Source organism: Crocodylus siamensis, chromosome 12, assembly GCF_052110815.1.
Source record: "Crocodylus siamensis isolate JL-2025a chromosome 12, ASM5211081v1, whole genome shotgun sequence".
Lineage (NCBI taxonomy): Eukaryota > Metazoa > Chordata > Crocodylia > Crocodylidae > Crocodylus > Crocodylus siamensis.
In genome coordinates, this window is record NC_143406.1 from 1,524,497 (window position 1) to 1,540,422 (window position 15,926).

Sequence of the window (15,926 nt, forward strand, 5' to 3'; positions counted from 1 at the left end):
GTGATGCCGGGTCAGGAAGTGCCCACCACCCACACACACCTGCTAAGCAGTCGTGCTAGTTCCTGTGGTGCAGCCCTCCATCGCACGGCAGCACGTCTCCAGATCCCTAGCAGCGGGGTCCCAGGGTCCAGGGGTTGTGGGACCAGAGCAGCTTGGGAGGATCGTGAAGCCGAACTAGGGGTGCCAAGCGGGGCAAGTAACCAGTCAGGTATTGTCAATGGACAGGTAAATTGGCAGCATATTTTTGACCCATCAAAGATTATCACAATTTTGCAAGAAATACTACGTTTTCTATAGTTTTCTTCGTAGAAATACGATTTTTATTGGTTTTTGACACATTTCTTAATGGACACTTTGCTTTTCCTGTGTATTCTTTGGACCTATTGGCAATTCTTTACCATATTTGACTGATATTTGACGAGTCAATTGACTGCACTTTATATGGCCAGCCAAATCCCCAACCCCAAGCCAAACTGCCATTACCTGGAAGCATGGCCAGCTGCCAGTTCACTTGTTGGGAGCCAGGTGTAGACAGGCTGGCTCGGCCCAGGAGTCCGTATCCTCTGGCGTCCTGTCTGATAACGGAGCCCATGAGCTGCGCTCCCGTTCCTGCTGCCTGTGGATTTGTCCCATCGAAGCAGTTGCTGGAGACCTTGCTCTGACCATTGTGGGCGCTGCTAGCTCCCGGTGGGCCTGGGCTCCTTGTCAGTGCATGGTACATAGGCCTGTCTGCACCAGCTGCTTTAGAGGAACGGACGCTTGTGAGCTCACCGGGACCAGGGCACGTTTCCTCCTGACCCCCAGCAGCTGCAGGCTGGCACGTGCCGTGAAGCACGACGCTGAATTCCCCTAGCAGAGCTCCTGCCTTTTCCCAAACTTGTGTAGAAGTGCTCAAACCCTGTTTTTTAATCTTTCCACGCTTGTGGATAAGGCACAAGACAGAGTCAGAAGAGCAGAGGTCTGTTCCTGGCTGTGCCACTGACCTGCCAGGTGCCCTTGGTCTCGTTACATCCTCACTCTGTGCCTCAGTTTCCCCTTGCTTAAAACCCCGATGTTGCTGTGCCTGCCCTCCCTTGTGAAACAGGTGTGAAAGTGGTGTATTGGAGAGAGGCCTTCCCAGGAGCTGGTGGGAAGTTCTTTAGTTGTGGAAAAGGCTTTAATCCAAAGACAGTTTGTGTCTGAGGAATTCAAGGAGTGAAACTTGGGGCTTGTCTAGACCATAACCACAGCCAGGTCCAGCGCCTTTGGACAGGAGAGGCTCCCTTCACTCTGCTCCCCAATTTTAAGATGCAAAGAAGAATCAAAGCCTTCCTTCCAAAAGGGATCTTTCCCCCTATGGCTTCCTGGCTATGTTTCTCAGACAACCCGTGCATTGCTGTCCAGGGTCGTGAGTGCCTAATAAATCTGCTGAGAAAGTGCACGCAGGTCCCTTCCCACCCAAAAAGTGTTTGAGCTCCGTTCTGCGAGCCGTGTGCTGTAGCAGCCGTGTCTGTTGTTACCGGGCTCGCTCCGCAAAGGGGCTCCCGGTAGGATTAGGTGAAGTTGCAAACGTGGCCGGCACGTGTGGCCACACAGGGAGATCTTGCGTTTGGAAAATACCGCACAGACTTGCGGCCCTCTCCCTAGTTACAGCAGTGGGCCGGTACCTCCTAGCAGAGGCGCGAGGACGTGGCCAGGCGCCGGGGGCAGCTGGCGTCGGTGGGAGCGGTTACTGGCACTGCCGCGATTAGGCGCCTGTGCCCCCAGCCCCACTCTCCTCCCAAAGCTGGCACCTGGGACAGCTAACCCGGTTTCCCCACCCTGGTTCTGCCCTTGCCATCCACACATGAGAAGGCAAGACAAGAGGCTGTGCCAAGAATGACAGGAGCTCTTTGGGTCGGTGTTTCTCGCCTTGCCTCCCCTCCTCACGATGAGCCACGCAAAACCCCTTGGCGTGCAGCTGGTTTTGCTCAAATCCCAGCCCCGGGTGCGATTCCTCTTGGCCGCGAGGCCCTGGGTACAGCGATGTTCTCGGCCTGCCAAGGCCAAGTACCCCAGCTCGAGACCTGTTTCTACACGTTTTCCAAAAACTTTGCAGAGAGCTCTTTAGGGAAGCCAGGTGCCAGGAGTGGGCGTGTGGTTTGGAGCTAGAAAGCAAGCAAAACGCATTTAGCTCTGGCAGAGTTTCAGAGGAGAGTCCTCGGGGCAGGTAGGGCTGAGTCAGATCGGTTGCGATTCTGCCGGCCACCGGGAGATGGTGTCCTCAGGCTCCCTGCCAGAGCCTGGACTTGTTGGGTTCGCTGAAAGATGGGTGGGAGGTGAATCGAAGCCAGAAGAAGGGGCGGGGGGCAATAAGCCCCATCCAGGCTCAGGTAGCAGCAGCTTCAGTGCGAGTGAGGCCTTCGGGGGGGGGGTTTGAATCGGGACCAGCTGATGGAGTTGCAGATGTTACCATCACCACGTCCTGCAGCCGCATGGGCTGGTTTTGGAGGTCTTCTTTACATGGAGTGGACCCCACCTGAGTGAAATCTGGGCCCCAGCAGCCACGGTTAGCTGCATGTTTGGACTTCAAAGATTGCTTCGGCACCCGGGGCAGTTAGCTCTACGGGTGAGGTTTCTCAGAAGTGGGCTGTGTTGGCCTAACTCCACTGCCACGGTGCTAAAGCTTCAATGGGATGCTCCCCCTTCATGAAATCCAGCTTGCCCGGCCCATCCTTTATCTTGGCCAGGGAACAGAATGGAAAGGGACGGAGCACAAAGCCCGGGAGAAAGGGAGACTCGTCCCGTCTGAGGACACGTGACTGTTCATCTAGTTGGCTGGGTGGAAGAAATGCTTAGAAATCAGACCTGACACACGTGGGTGATGATCAGGTGGGACGCTGATAGGCAAAGCTAGTGACCCCGCAGCTCTCTTTCAACCTGCCAGGCATTGGGCTTCATGCCGTCGTTCGCAGAGAGCTTGTCAAGATGCATCTCGTTCCTCCATCCACCACGCATGAAATAGCAAGGTAAGATGTGGGTTTAGCCAGCAGTGTCAATGAAAGTGCTGAACGCTGGCATTGCTGCCCGGCCTGCTGTGGGGCGCAAACTCAGTGGCCTGGACGACGGAGGTGACTGACTGGGAGGCCCATGGCTGTCTTTCCAGCAGCTCTGCAAACAGCAGCTGTTTAAACTCCCTTCCTCCTCGCTGGATGCAACGTACCGGCTGGCTGGCAAGGATTCGCCAGCAGTACAACCCAGTGGTTGATCTTCTTTTTTTTTTATCTCATTTTTTTTTTTATTGATTCATTTGTGTGTGTTTGCAAATGGGATAATACTAATGCCGTCATGCTGCTGCTGGACTCTGTACATGTGGAGCATCTCATCGATTAGTTTGGATCCAGCAAATCAGTGGGAAGAAAGAAGAAATAAGAAGGTTTATTATTGTTTTTAATTAAGCTTTCTGGTAGCAACAAGGTTGTGGTCTGCAGTCGAGCTCTTATTGCCCTGTGGAGGCTGGGCCATAAGACGTTTAAGAGACTACTGCGACCGCCAGCAAAGAGACAGCTTCGAGGGGCCTGCAGTGTTGCTGGCTGATAGAGTGGAGAATACATCAGCTAAGGACTTGAGAGACCCCAGAGTGCTCTCCTAAGGGGTGACTTGAAAGGTACGTTCCCTCCCTGTGCCTCAGTTTCCCCACCTGTGGCCCTGTCTTTTTTGCAATGTGCTTTGAGAGGTTCTGCCGAAGGGTGGAAGTCTAAGCCTTCCTCTCTCAAGTGAGGTCAGTGTGGTTTACCATTTCTCACTGGTCTTCGTGCATCTATACACTGAGCACCTTCATCTCGCTTGGTGGATAGAGGTGGCGTGGGGAGGTCTCGTGTTGTGTTTTGCTAGATTATTTCTTCCCCAGAGGTGCAAAAAACACACGGTGTGCTTTAGTTCGTGTTGGATCCGTTTATTATGGCTTTTGGCAAGGAGCAGTGACACTTGTATATAGTCATTGTGCTCAGCATGCATTTTGTCATCTCTCAATGGAAAACCTCGCCGGGCTCCAGCCAAGCCTGCGATACAGTTGGACATTGTCCTCCTCCTCCTCCCCTTGCCACTGAAAGGCGAATGGGCAGTTTGAGGTCATGGCTCCGGGCGCCCTTCATCTCCCAGAACGGACGGACCTCTGCTCCCAGCTCGTCCTTCTCCTGGGAGTCGCCACTGGAAGGGGTCGGTTGTCCTTCCCGTCGTGTGGCCCCGTCACGCTAAATTCATTCTGTATTGAGATGCCGAGAAGAAACAATAGATCATTCACAGCTCCGTGGCATTGCTGGGCTCATGCTTGGGGATTACAGTTGCCCTGGAAAATAAAAGTAATCTGATAATTGGGGGGCAGATGTTCCAGCAAGGAAGCCTGAGGTCTGGATGAAAAGATGTGCGCGCGTAACTACGCAGCGCAGCTGTGCTTTGCGCAGGGCAGCGTGGCTACCCGCCAGCTTGCACAAGGAGGAGCAAGAACTGGGCCCCTGCAAGCACACCATCCCATGCCTGCCTCTGGCTAATTACAACCAGGATCCAGGATGTGTTTCGTGATCTGCAGGGACTGTCCCAATTATTAATTGTGCAATTGAAAATCTGGCTTCTGTAGAGCAAGTAGCTGAACGGGAGCCAAAAGATGTACAAAGGAATGATAATGTGCAACAAGCCAGAGCCAGGAATGTCTCTCTTGGCTGGGTATGAAAGCTCGCTTGTAAGCGCTACAAGCAGCCCAGCTGGGTGACAGCCGCACAGCCCTCCCTGCTGGCATCCATTCCTTCTTTCCTTCCTTTGCAGTGACCACTGGCAGGGCTGGTTTGCTTGAGCAGAGGGAAAAAACCCCCTTCACCTTTCCACACCTGAGATCAGGAAGGGGAAAGCTGGCGGAGACCCAGCCTAGTGAGCTGGCGAGGGGTGAGTCACGGTTCTGCGTGCCCAAGGGGAAGAAAGCCGGTGCCACTTCAGCTGTGCTGTTCCCTAGAAAACCCGAGGAGGGGCAGATTCTGCCTTCTCCCTTCTTTTGTCTGCTCTCTCCTGGCTCTCGTGTCCATATCACACCTTCCACTTGTGCGCGTCTCTTCCTTGATGCTCGTCCCACACCCGCCCTCCCACGCCGGCTCCCATTTCTGGACTCCCTGGCCTGAGCTGCACGAGGCTCAGGTTTCTCCTGTAATAGGTGTCTCCCTGTTTTGCAACCGTCGCATCTCTCGGCAGAGACCCGGACCGGAGATGCTTTGTTCTGGAGCTTCCTACCCCTGGTGTGACAGTCGTCCAGCAAGTGGTGGGCCTGGGCTGGAGGAGGCCTTTGCCGGACCCTGGCCTGACCTGCTGGACAACCAGGGTCCCCGGCTTCCTGCAGCAGACATGCTCTGAAGAGCAAAGGGGTCTTGGGTTGAATTTCAAAGGTGGGTTTGGGAGAGCGGCTTGGGAGAGAGAGGTAGTTAGGCAGGGCCTGGTGGCACCCTAGGGACTAATGGAAGCATAGGGCCCTAGGTTGCTGGCCTCTGATGAAGGTGCCAGCACGTGATGAAGTAGGCTACACCCTGCCTTCCTCCATAGGAAATTCTCTTCTGTGTCCAGGCTGTCCAACTGGTGGCATCGAGGGCTTAAGTTACAGCCCTCTGCTCCCCCCACTACACCCCTCCTTCCACCCTGCACCGTGTTGCCAGTACCAAACCCTGCAGCGCATGGACCCGGGGGCAGTGCAGAACATGCAAAGACCATTTATTCCAGAGCAGAGCATCCGCACCGGACCTTGTACTAGGGCGGCCGCAGCAGGATGGTTATGCAACTCGGATTCTGCCCATCAGCTTCCCCAAGTGGACAGGCTTTAGTCATGCTGCGTACGCAACGCCGGCCTCTCCTAGTCTCGAGCCCTCTCCCAGGATCCCACCGTGCAGGGGCGTTGTCAGGACAGAAATCTGGAACGTGTTGGAAAGGCAACAGCAGTGCGAAAATCAGCGTAGTGCGAAATGAATAAACAATAGGAGGGTTTATTCCAGGGGACTCTTTCTGCTGAAGTGCATAGAAAATCCCTCCCCTTAGAGACGGGGATGTGACCTTGGGCTGGAAAAGGGAAGGAAGATCTCTTGACAAGTCCGCTGGCATGGACGCTCAGTTTCTTTTTCTCCTTCGGCCGATGGCTGCTGCCAGCACCCCAGTGCATACTTTCGTAGTTACGCAGGCTTACGCCTGGGTTGGTTTGAATGGGTGACCTTGGTTGAGGTAGGAAAATGGAGCTACTGATTTTATTTTTTTTTTAATTCATTTTTTTCCCCCCTGGGATTTGACTGAAACTTTGGACTATAAGTACAAGTCAGGGGTGGTGTTTTCAGATCAAAATCATTCATATTCTCCCACAGTGACTGGAGGTGAAGAGGTTAATGGTGTTGACACCACATCCAAACTGGGGCTTATCAGGGCACTGAGATAGGGAAGGGAAGTTCCCACCTCCTTTTGGCTATTGTTTCAGTCTCCCTCCAGACATGAGTGCATTGATTTGCTGGGGGTTTGGAAGGGACTTGGCTTTCGCTCGGTTTGCTTCTGTACGGCGTATCCCGGAGGACACGGCCAGCTTGCAGGAAATTGGCAGGAAGACACTAAATCTTGGGAGTGCGTAAGCTTTCGGCTGGGCTCGGTTTCCATTGTCGCTGCCTCGAAGCCGAGGTTCCCTGGATCGTGTCACCAGCTCGGGGAGCATAACCGGCGTGTGCGTCAGAACGAGCACAGTCACTGCGTTGCGCTACAGGCAGAGCTCGGTGGCGGTGCTGGGACCGCGGCCTGCTGCACAGCGCGGGAGCAGGGTCCTGAGCTCGTGCCCTGGACTGCAACACACAAGGCTCGTGGGCTGTTCCCAGCTCTGCTATGGAGTGGTGGGAAAACCGCTTTCTTCTCCGTTGTGCCTCAGTTTTCCCACCTGCAGAATGGGAGCAGCGGCACTCAACACTCCCCACCCCCATCTATAGAAGATGAGGGCTAAGTACGTACACTTGTATAACGTGTCAAGAGTAAACCATGGTTTATGGACATGCCTATAACGTGATCAGTCCCACTACGGCAGCACGGCTAGTGTAGAAGAGGCCAGTGGTATGTACAACCAGGGCTGTTTCTGGTGCTCTCTCCCACGTGTACATTGGAGCAAAGGAGGCACAGACTAGCTTCCAGGCTGGAGGTGACTTGCACCCAATCCCATTACCCACAGCCAGAGAGGAGTGTGACGCCACGTGCGCCGTAGGGCAGCAGTGCACCCACCAGCGGAGCTACCTTCCTTGGGCCAGGCCAGCTGGAGCCGGGCCAGTCTGCTAGCTGGAAGCTGCCTGTCATGTACGGTATCTTTCTCCCTTGGGGCATCTTGTAAAATCCAGCAGTTTCCACTGAAATGCAGCAGCCCGGCGGGCACGTCAAGACACCCTGGCGCCGCCAGAGATAACATGCCAGGTCTCTGGGTCTAGGCCAGAAGGTTGGAGGGTAATGCTAGGCCTTCCCTTCCCCTCCGGCCAAAGCCGAGACCAGCTCGTCCTTGCTTCCTCTTCAGTGCAATTCTGTCGCCGGTGCAGGGGGCTCTCGGGAACCTGCCCGATTTTTATTTTATTTTATTTTTTTTGTCCTGGCTGCTTTAGCTGGTTAGCACCAGGACCTGATTCAGTCTGGTAGCACCAGGGTGCACCAATCCTCGGGGCTACCTACAAAGCTCCATGGCTAGCAGCAGCATAGCAAAGCTCAGCCCCCTCCAGTAGACCAGGCTGATTCCTCTTTGTGGGGCTGAGTGGGCAGGACTGAGCTGGTTTCTCTGTCATGGGTGGGTGGCAGGGATTTGCCAAGCCTTGTAGCAACAACTCCACTGTTGGATGTTTTGCTTGAGATGGATCTCAGGATTGTGCTGGGCCGGGCAGACAAAGTCTCCTGTCTGGACCGCTCCAGTGTTATGCAAACCAGGCAGGAAGCCGAGTGTTAGGTTTCTCATTGTACCAGAAAGAGCCGCTCAGAGGAAAACCAGCTTTGCAGCAATCGCCAGGGTTGTTTTCTCTCTGAGTCACGTACATCTCGCAGACAATGCTCGGCCGCGCTGGTTGCCCTGATGGTGCCAGGCCGAGAAGCCTGAGCAGCCGCCGTGTTTTTCAGGGAAGGAAATGGGAAGGGACAGATAAGCCTTGCTGCATGCCAGCTGATGGGAGCAGAGCGACGGAGACTTCCCAGAACGCAAGAGATTTCCACTTGTTGTGATGAGCGCTCTCCCAAGGGCAGGCGTCTCGGACGCCGGGGAGGCAGCGCGTGCTACGGAGAGACGGGCTGTTTTGGAAGTGATAAGAAACGGGCCGTCTGCCAAGCAACGCTGGGGCTGGGGTGGGCATGTGCTGCGCCATTGGGGCAGGGTCGGATTTGCCACGTCCTCAGTTGTCAGCGGATGGGATGCAGCTGGGGTAATGCACTGGTTGGAAGGGGCCCGCTCCGGCAGGAGCCGTCTCCCCTTCTCCAACTTCTCTCCCATTCTCAGTTTTGTCCTCAGTGATCAGGGTCAGCTGGAAAAGGCAATCAGGACTCAGTGGCAGAGGTGATATCTTTTATTAGACCAACAAGATTTTTGCAACAAAAAAAAAATGCTTTAATTGCAAACACCCTTCATCAGGAACGGGAGAAAAGATGGTAACAGTTCTCCTGGGTAGAAATGAAAGATGGAAGGAGCACATCCTTTTTGGTTGGCTCCTGCATTCACCAGTCTCCCACATTTCAATCCCAGCTCCAGCTTCCTGGGGCGTAACCTGCCTGGTTCAGGGCCTGGATCCTGGGTGCGAGGCGCAAGAGGCTCTCTCTAGGAGGCGTTGGGAAGGGCTGCACGGCACGGGGATGTCTCACTTGACAGGAGCCCAGCGACGCATCTGGAAGTCAGGGGGAGATAGCAAAGCAAGACCTCTGGAAATGGAGCCTGCAGCATTTCGGTAATAAAAGCCCCCCCCAAATCAGTAGGCCCAGTGCAGGTCCTGCCTGCAAGGAAGACCTGGACGAGGGCAGTGGCCGGAGAGCGCAGCAGGGCTGACATCAGCCCACTAAGCCTGCTCATACGGCCCAGGAGTGGAGCAGCCAGGTGGAAGCCCCCGTGGACCAGGAGGCTGCATGCAGCCCACGGGAGCGGGACATGCCTGCACGGGCTACGACGGTGCACCTTAGTTCACTTCATGCATATAGGAGCTAATATATCTATTTCCGGCTGTCAGCAGGTCCTTCTCAGTTTGGCATGGCCGCCAGAGGCAAAGCCACTTTCTAGACAGCTCTATATATATATATAGAGGTCCTGGCTGATATTCTGCCCCAAGCCCTCCCCGAAGCACAAGGCTTCCCTTCTGTGAAAGAAAAGGCCTTTTAGGCTTTAAAAAAAACAAACAAACCCCAGCATCTTAATTCAGAATCACGGTTTGTCTGCCTGGGGAAACTGAGGGGCAGAGCTGTAGCGCTATAATTATCCCTCTGTAGCTGGGCCAGCGGAGCTACCTGCCTGCATCCCATCATCTCCAACAAAAGAGACTTTCTTTTCACAAAATGGCCCTGCTCTGGTCGCTTATATTTCAGACTAGGGTGTCTGCACCGGGCATTTGACTGGCAGAGCTGCGGGGCTATAAATACACCCCGGCAGCCTCCCCAACCCTGAGTCATTCTGCACACGCCTCTGACCTCTCTCCTTGCAGCTGGCGCCGCTCGAGCTTGGTTAATGGCTGCAGGCAGCAGGCATCTGCTGCACCTGGGTGCTGGCTGCTCCGCCGGCATCTGGCACGTCTGTGTGCTACCAGGCCAGGGCCTTCTCCACGTTGGCACTTGCTCTGCGGCAGGCAGGAAATGTTGCTGGGAACTAAATCCTAATAGCATTAGCCACTCGTTAGATGGTTATTTAGTGGCAGCCCTGAAGAAGCACCAGCTGAGACCGTGCATGTGTGGAAGTGTGATTTCCATTGCAGCAGTGCCCAGGGGCTGTAGGCACAGGACTCGGGGTCCTGGGCACCTGGATCAGCGCTGAGACCACCCCTGCTTGCCCCCGGGTCGCACAGAGCTGGCCCTCCTGCTCCTCCCTGAATTCAAAGCGATGCCGTAACTTGGGCAGAGACAACATCCAAATGGAGCTTTCAATACTGAAAAACATAAAGTGGAGGCAGTTTTCTGTGGCTTTTAGCACATTGGGTAGGGAGCACCCACATCCTGCACCCGCCTCACACAGATCCAGGCTCAAAATTGTTGCTATTAAAAACTAACTGGCTTTTGTCATTGATTGTAATCCTCGGTCTCTCACCCTGGGAGCATCGCTTAGGCTTTCGTGCCAACGCTTCCCCAGGGGGTACAACTCCAGGCTGGGGATTTGTGCATGAAGCTGGGAAATGCAGTGAGCTTCTTGGAGGACCGGGGATCTAGAAGAGAAGTCCTGTTTGTTAAAGTATAAGCATCTTACAGTTTTGGTGCAGCATTTGAATGGCAAGACGGGGGGTGAAAACAGGTTACAGCATGTGGAGTCCGTGACTTATGCTTTCGGATTGAATCCTGCCATTCGCTCCATCCAGCGGATTGTGCTCAGGATTTCCCTCTATAGCCCCAATCCTGCGTGCTGCTGCAGGGCATCCCGTGCCTCAGCGGACAGTTTGACTAGCTCCACCTGCATGGCCCAGCTTGTGGGATTTATGGCAGCAACAAGCATTCACAGATCGGATGATACTGCCTCCACGAGTGGTTGGTTTTGGGCGGCATGCCTGTTCCTGTATCATAAATCAGAGACCTGGACAATCTACTGCTTATTTCCAGCAGAGCTTTTCCTTTGATCTCCAACTATTTCCCATTTACACCCTGGTCTTAATATTTATCAACTTTCAAAGAGGTGGATTAAGTGAACTGCATGGATGTAGACAACCCTCTGATTAAAAGAAGCAGCATATTAAACACGCTCCAGAAGTGTGAGAGCCAGGAGGGAACAGACCTTGGTGGGGTGCCTGGTTATTAGTCTTGTAAAAGGGGAATGATAGGTGCTGTTGCTGGGGGAGAAATTGGACAAGTAATAGCCCAAGTCACTGGGTGAGGAGTTAACTCCAGCTGCAACATCCTGCAGGACATTTAAAGAGGCTGAGCAAAGGCAACTGCTTGTTAGAGCAGAGGCAGGTGTTATGCAATATCAAACATGTGTCTCTGCATCTCTCTGCTCCGTTTAAGCTGGCAAGGGAGTGTTTATGGGGCGTGTGGAGTAGGGGGGATGAAGTGCCCCAAACACCCAATAAATACAGCCTACTAAAGGCAGAGATCCAGGTTAACGCTTTATTAGTAGGGCTGGAATGGGTGCATCCTGGCATCCGGCTTGTTCAAATCCCTGTGTGCTGGGAAGTGCGTTTCAAGCCCACGGCTGGGAGTTAACGTGGCTCCAGGCTATGTCCACATTGCAGACAGAGGTGCAACCGCAGCAGGGGTAGATACAGCCACACCAGCTTTAAATGAGCTAGCTCCCAGACCAATGGCAGGATCTTTATCGTGCCGGGGATGTGAGTGAGCGGGCCCTCGATGCAGCTGCGGTGTAGCCTGTGCCATTAGCTCCGCTGCCACGGGGACCTGCACCAGCTAGTCCTTGCGCTGCTGTCGGGTCTCCTGAGGGCCGGGCGGTCAAGCCTGTACAGACTGGGAGAGGCCTGGAGCTGGGCTTGACACGGCTGCAAGCAGCGGGCTGGCTTGGGAGTCTGGCCCTGGCTTACTGGAACAGGAGTCCCTTGCACTGCCTGGCCCAGGGGGTAGGAGGGGAGGCAGCGGAGAGTCCAGGTCTGCCCTGTCCTGGGCAAACTGCTCTCTCCCAGCCCCAGCCCCAGCCCCAGTCCAGGGCTTGGGGGTGAGTGGGGTGGGCAGAGGGAGACCCTCTTATCGGGAGCAAGAGCAAGTCCCAGAGGCCTCACGCTGAGCTTCTGCTCGGGGCCAGGGCAGGCAGCAGGGCAAGAGGGGCCAGGATGCTGGAGCAGCCCCCGGGTTTGGTATTCGTTAGCGGCAGTGAGGTAGGCGGTGGTAGTTGCGATGGGCAGAGGGGTAGGACATGTCACAGAAACCAGACGCTCCCCAGATGTCGGACCCACTGGGTGGGAGAGCCCAGCCGCCCCACGCGCAGACCCCGGCACGCTTGGCGCGCGGGGGAAAGGTCACGCAAGGATAACGTTGGCGCTTGGGCCATGACGGCTCCTCGAGCATGTCCCTCGCTACCTTCCTCGCCATCCTCCCTGGGCGATAAGTGGGAGATGGGGTTGGAGCAGGGGTGGAGCCAGCCCGAGGGAAGAGGGGTGGCGTCTGAAGCTGTGCAACGATCCTCTGGCTCCTGCTGTGGAATGTAGCTTTACAAACGCAGGCAGCCTTTATTTTACTTCCTGTTCCCTGGCTCCGTCCCCGATCCTGTGTTTTGAAACGTGACCGTCTGATGTTCTCGGGCCGGGCTGCCGCGGCCCCTCGCTGCGCAGGAGACCTCCCCGCTGAAAGGGAAAGTTTCCTTCGGGCTAACAGGAGGGTTGCATGAGAGATGCGGAGACGGGGAAAGTTTTCTTGGCAGAGGCCGGGCTGACTGCTCTCGTGCCTCTCCGAGTTCCTCCAGCTCAGGCGTGTTGGGTAGCATTAGCGCAAAGCCTCGTGGAGGATCTCCAACGTGGCTGGGCGGGTGTCCCCGTGCCAGCCCGTCTCACACTCCCGGGCGCTGGTTCACTTGGACTCTCCGGGAAGGCGCCGCGAGTCCGAGCAGGAGAAGTTGCCCCCAGTTACCTTTGCTCAGCCGCTCCGTTGGTAGCAGTTGGGACTGCCGGCGCTGGGGCCACCGGCTCGGTACCATGAGCAGAGGTCCCGCACGATGGGGCTCCAGCCAGCAGGCCCTGAGCTGATGCACCAGCTTCCCGGCTCGCAGAGCAGCGCCTGGCTGGGGGGGCAGGCGCCTGCCGGTGCCCCGGACGATGGAGGTGCTAAGGGAATCTGTTCTCCATTTGACATTCCAGATGTCGACCTACAAGCGGGCGACGCTGGACGAGGAAGACCTGGTGGACTCCATCGGGGAGGGAGAAGTTTACCCTAATGGGATCCAGGTAGGTGCTCGCGCCTGCAAGGCCTTCTCCTTTGCATGTGATGCAGCTGCCAGCCAGAGGCAAAGGGGGGCATGACTCACAGTGGGGTCGCCCTGTATGATTTCCCTGCCACCACCCTGGGAAGGTGGAGGATGGAGCCCTGGTAGGTAGGAAGGAGCTGCCCCGCTCCAGTGCTGCCTGTGGTCAGGGTGGGCCGGCTGCTGCCAGTCCCCCTCTGCACTTTGAGCTGGGGGAGGCGAGTGAGCCCCGTGCCCCTAAGGGTAGCTTCCACCCCCAAAGCAGGTCGGGTGCTCTGGCTCGAGTGACAGGTCGTAAATGTGCTTCTTTGGTGGACAAGGTTCTTTGGGTCGATGTGCTCTCTTTTATTAGACCCACTAAATAGTTGGAAAAATTGTTCTTTGCAAGCTTTCGGACACAAACACCCTTCTGCAGGTCTGTGCGTGCAGCTGGCGGAAGTCCCTGCAGGTCTCAGTGGCCTCTGGTATGGGTGCAGGGTCAGTCTCCCCACTCACAAGGCTGGACACATGCGGGTATCCCTGAACTTGAGCAACGGCTGCAGCGGCAGACTGAGCTAGGACCGCTTCCAGCAAGCCACCTGGGCTTCCCAGGTTTCCTAACAAACAGTCTCACGAGCTCTCTTGAGCAAGCCGATGCCTCTCGCCTGTCCCCATTAGCCCAGAGCTCTGGTTCTTGTTGGTCCATAGCCTTGGATACAGCGGCCTCAAAGCAACACCCTTTGCAGGCCGACTACCCCTGCTGTAACACCGCTGGGTTCCCCGCCAATCCCTCCCCCCATTGCTCCTTTCGTCACCACTCACAGCTCCTAGGGGTGACGTGCACCTTGGGCACCCCAGCCAACAGGCTGCGAAGAGCACAGCGGGCCTTGGCTGGCAGCAGAAACACCAGGGTGTATTTTGGGTGTGTGCCCTCGAGAGCTATCCCACCAGCCCTGAATTTCAACTTGACCACAGGCCAAGTGTGGATTAGCCTGGGAGGTAAACCTTGTCTCATCCTGTTTGACCACTGTCTGGAGTTACGTAAGCAGGGGGAAGACACTTGATACTGCCGAGCCCTCTAATCTCCTAGACAAACAAGACCCAGTGGCTAGCAGCTGAAGCCAGCACGGATTTTTTTCTCCTCTGCAGCGAGGATGATTGGGATGGCCTGCCAAGGGATGTGGTTAATTCTCTGCCACTTGGTGCCTTTGAGCCCAGATGTTATAAAAGAGATGTTCTAGTTCAGCCACAAATGACTGGGCTTGTAGCAGGAATTGCTAGGTGGGATTTTACTGCCCGTGTGATGCAGGTGGCCGTGTCATGTTATATCGGGCCTTGTGGCCTGGGGGTGGAAAAGAAAACCTGATGAAAACAGCATTTTTTGTTCATTTGAATTACCAGAGCCCATAGGAGCCCTGTTGCAGCACTGTGCAAAGCACTGTCTGGACACACAGTGGTATCCCAGGGAGCTTACAGTCTTACCAATTAAAGGCAGTGGATAGATGTGGATCCGTGGGGCAGTCTGGGGAAATAAGGAAACATCGCCGGTCCATACAGTAGGTTGTCAGTATGCTGGGACCGCTGTTGCAAAGCTTGCCGCTGGCAAAGGGGAGCTTTAAGGAGGGAGTTGCAGCCCCTCTGCCCCTGAACGTGCTGGAGATCCTCTCCAAGAGGCCCAGGGGCTTCTCTACACTTGCAGATTGGTTTGGACCGAGAGGGTGTGTGTTTGAAGTGAGGCATCCATTCGGCTGTAACTCCAGGGGCAGACCAGCCCTGCGTGACTCTCTCAAGGTCTCTCTTAGCTTGTCCTGTCCCACCAGACAGCATCTTGCGTGAGTGTTGCCTTCTCACTGGTCCAGCCTGACATCCCTGGTCCCTTCATTTCAATAAGGGAGGCAGGAGGCAAGGCAGGGTGCTACCTTATCTCAGTAGAGGGGGCGAGTGCAATGTCTGGAGGACCCAGCAAGCTCGGACCTGCTCTGGGTCCTCAAGGCTGGTCTAGATGGAGTCGAGCAGCTCTCTGCCCAGCTTCTCATCCCGTGCCCCACTGTTTCTTCCAGTAGAGAACAGGCGAGCCAGTGCAGGTCTAAGCCAAGCTGCACTAGTAAAGCTGTGAGGGGGAGCTGGCGGAGCACCCAGGCACACACCAGGAGGTGTGTGAGCGGTTTTGGGGCTACAGAGCACACTCGAGGACAGCTCTGAACAGTCCGCAGCAGAAGCCAGGAGCTGCCATGCAGCAGGTCAGCCCCTGATCCTCCTCACAGGGGTCACGGAGCTCGTCCTGCCCACCCAAGGTGTTCATATGGCCCCATCGCTGCCATATCTGAGCACTTCGCCAGGCAGCACTGGTCCCCCAGGTGGTAAACTGAGGCACAGAGGGACAAAGCACCCCAGTTCCCAACTCTAGCAGCAGCACCTACCAAGCTAAAGTCCCAGGCTGTTGGGAGACGACATTTGTCTCCATCCAGCTGGCATGATGGGCTGCTGAGCAGCCTCCAAGGGGCCTGCCTCTCGCTCACAGAGGTAGCCTGTGAGTTTTGAGCAATGAGAACCTTTTCAAGTCCTTGGAAGAGCCAGAGCCACTCACCTCTACAAGGATGATGCCCTGGGGACCCAGCGAGAAGCCACTGGCTGCTTAGAGTAGTGCTTGGCCAAGCTCTTGTAGGCCCAGGGGGGACATATTCCCAGCAGTGTCCGTAACTGTCCAAAGCCTGCCAGCTTGTGCGATCTGCTTTAGCCTAGCCACTATTAGCCGGGCGTTTAGGAGCCTTCTGAAGGCAGCTCTGCCAGAAACAGCTTTATTAAAACCTCCTGAGAAGGTTTACGTTGCATTACAATATGACTCAGGTGTGCCCGACAGACTCAGGTGTGCCCGACACCATGT

The 15,926-nt window shown here is 55.5% G+C and overlaps 1 protein-coding gene across 4 annotated transcripts in view; it reads left to right on the forward strand.

The window, feature by feature from the left end:
• Positions 1-15,926, forward strand: part of ECE1 (endothelin converting enzyme 1) — a 57,154-nt gene that overhangs the window by 12,003 nt on the left and 29,225 nt on the right. For 2 of the 4 annotated variants that reach the window (XM_090023367.1, XM_090023366.1), the window contains exon 2: positions 12,960-13,046. In XM_090023367.1, the coding sequence (XP_089879493.1) occupies positions 12,960-13,046 (87 nt within the window). Of the gene's footprint in view, positions 1-12,305; positions 13,047-15,926 lie in introns of those variants that run through there. The other 2 variants (XM_090023368.1, XM_090023365.1) reach the window with 2 other exon arrangements.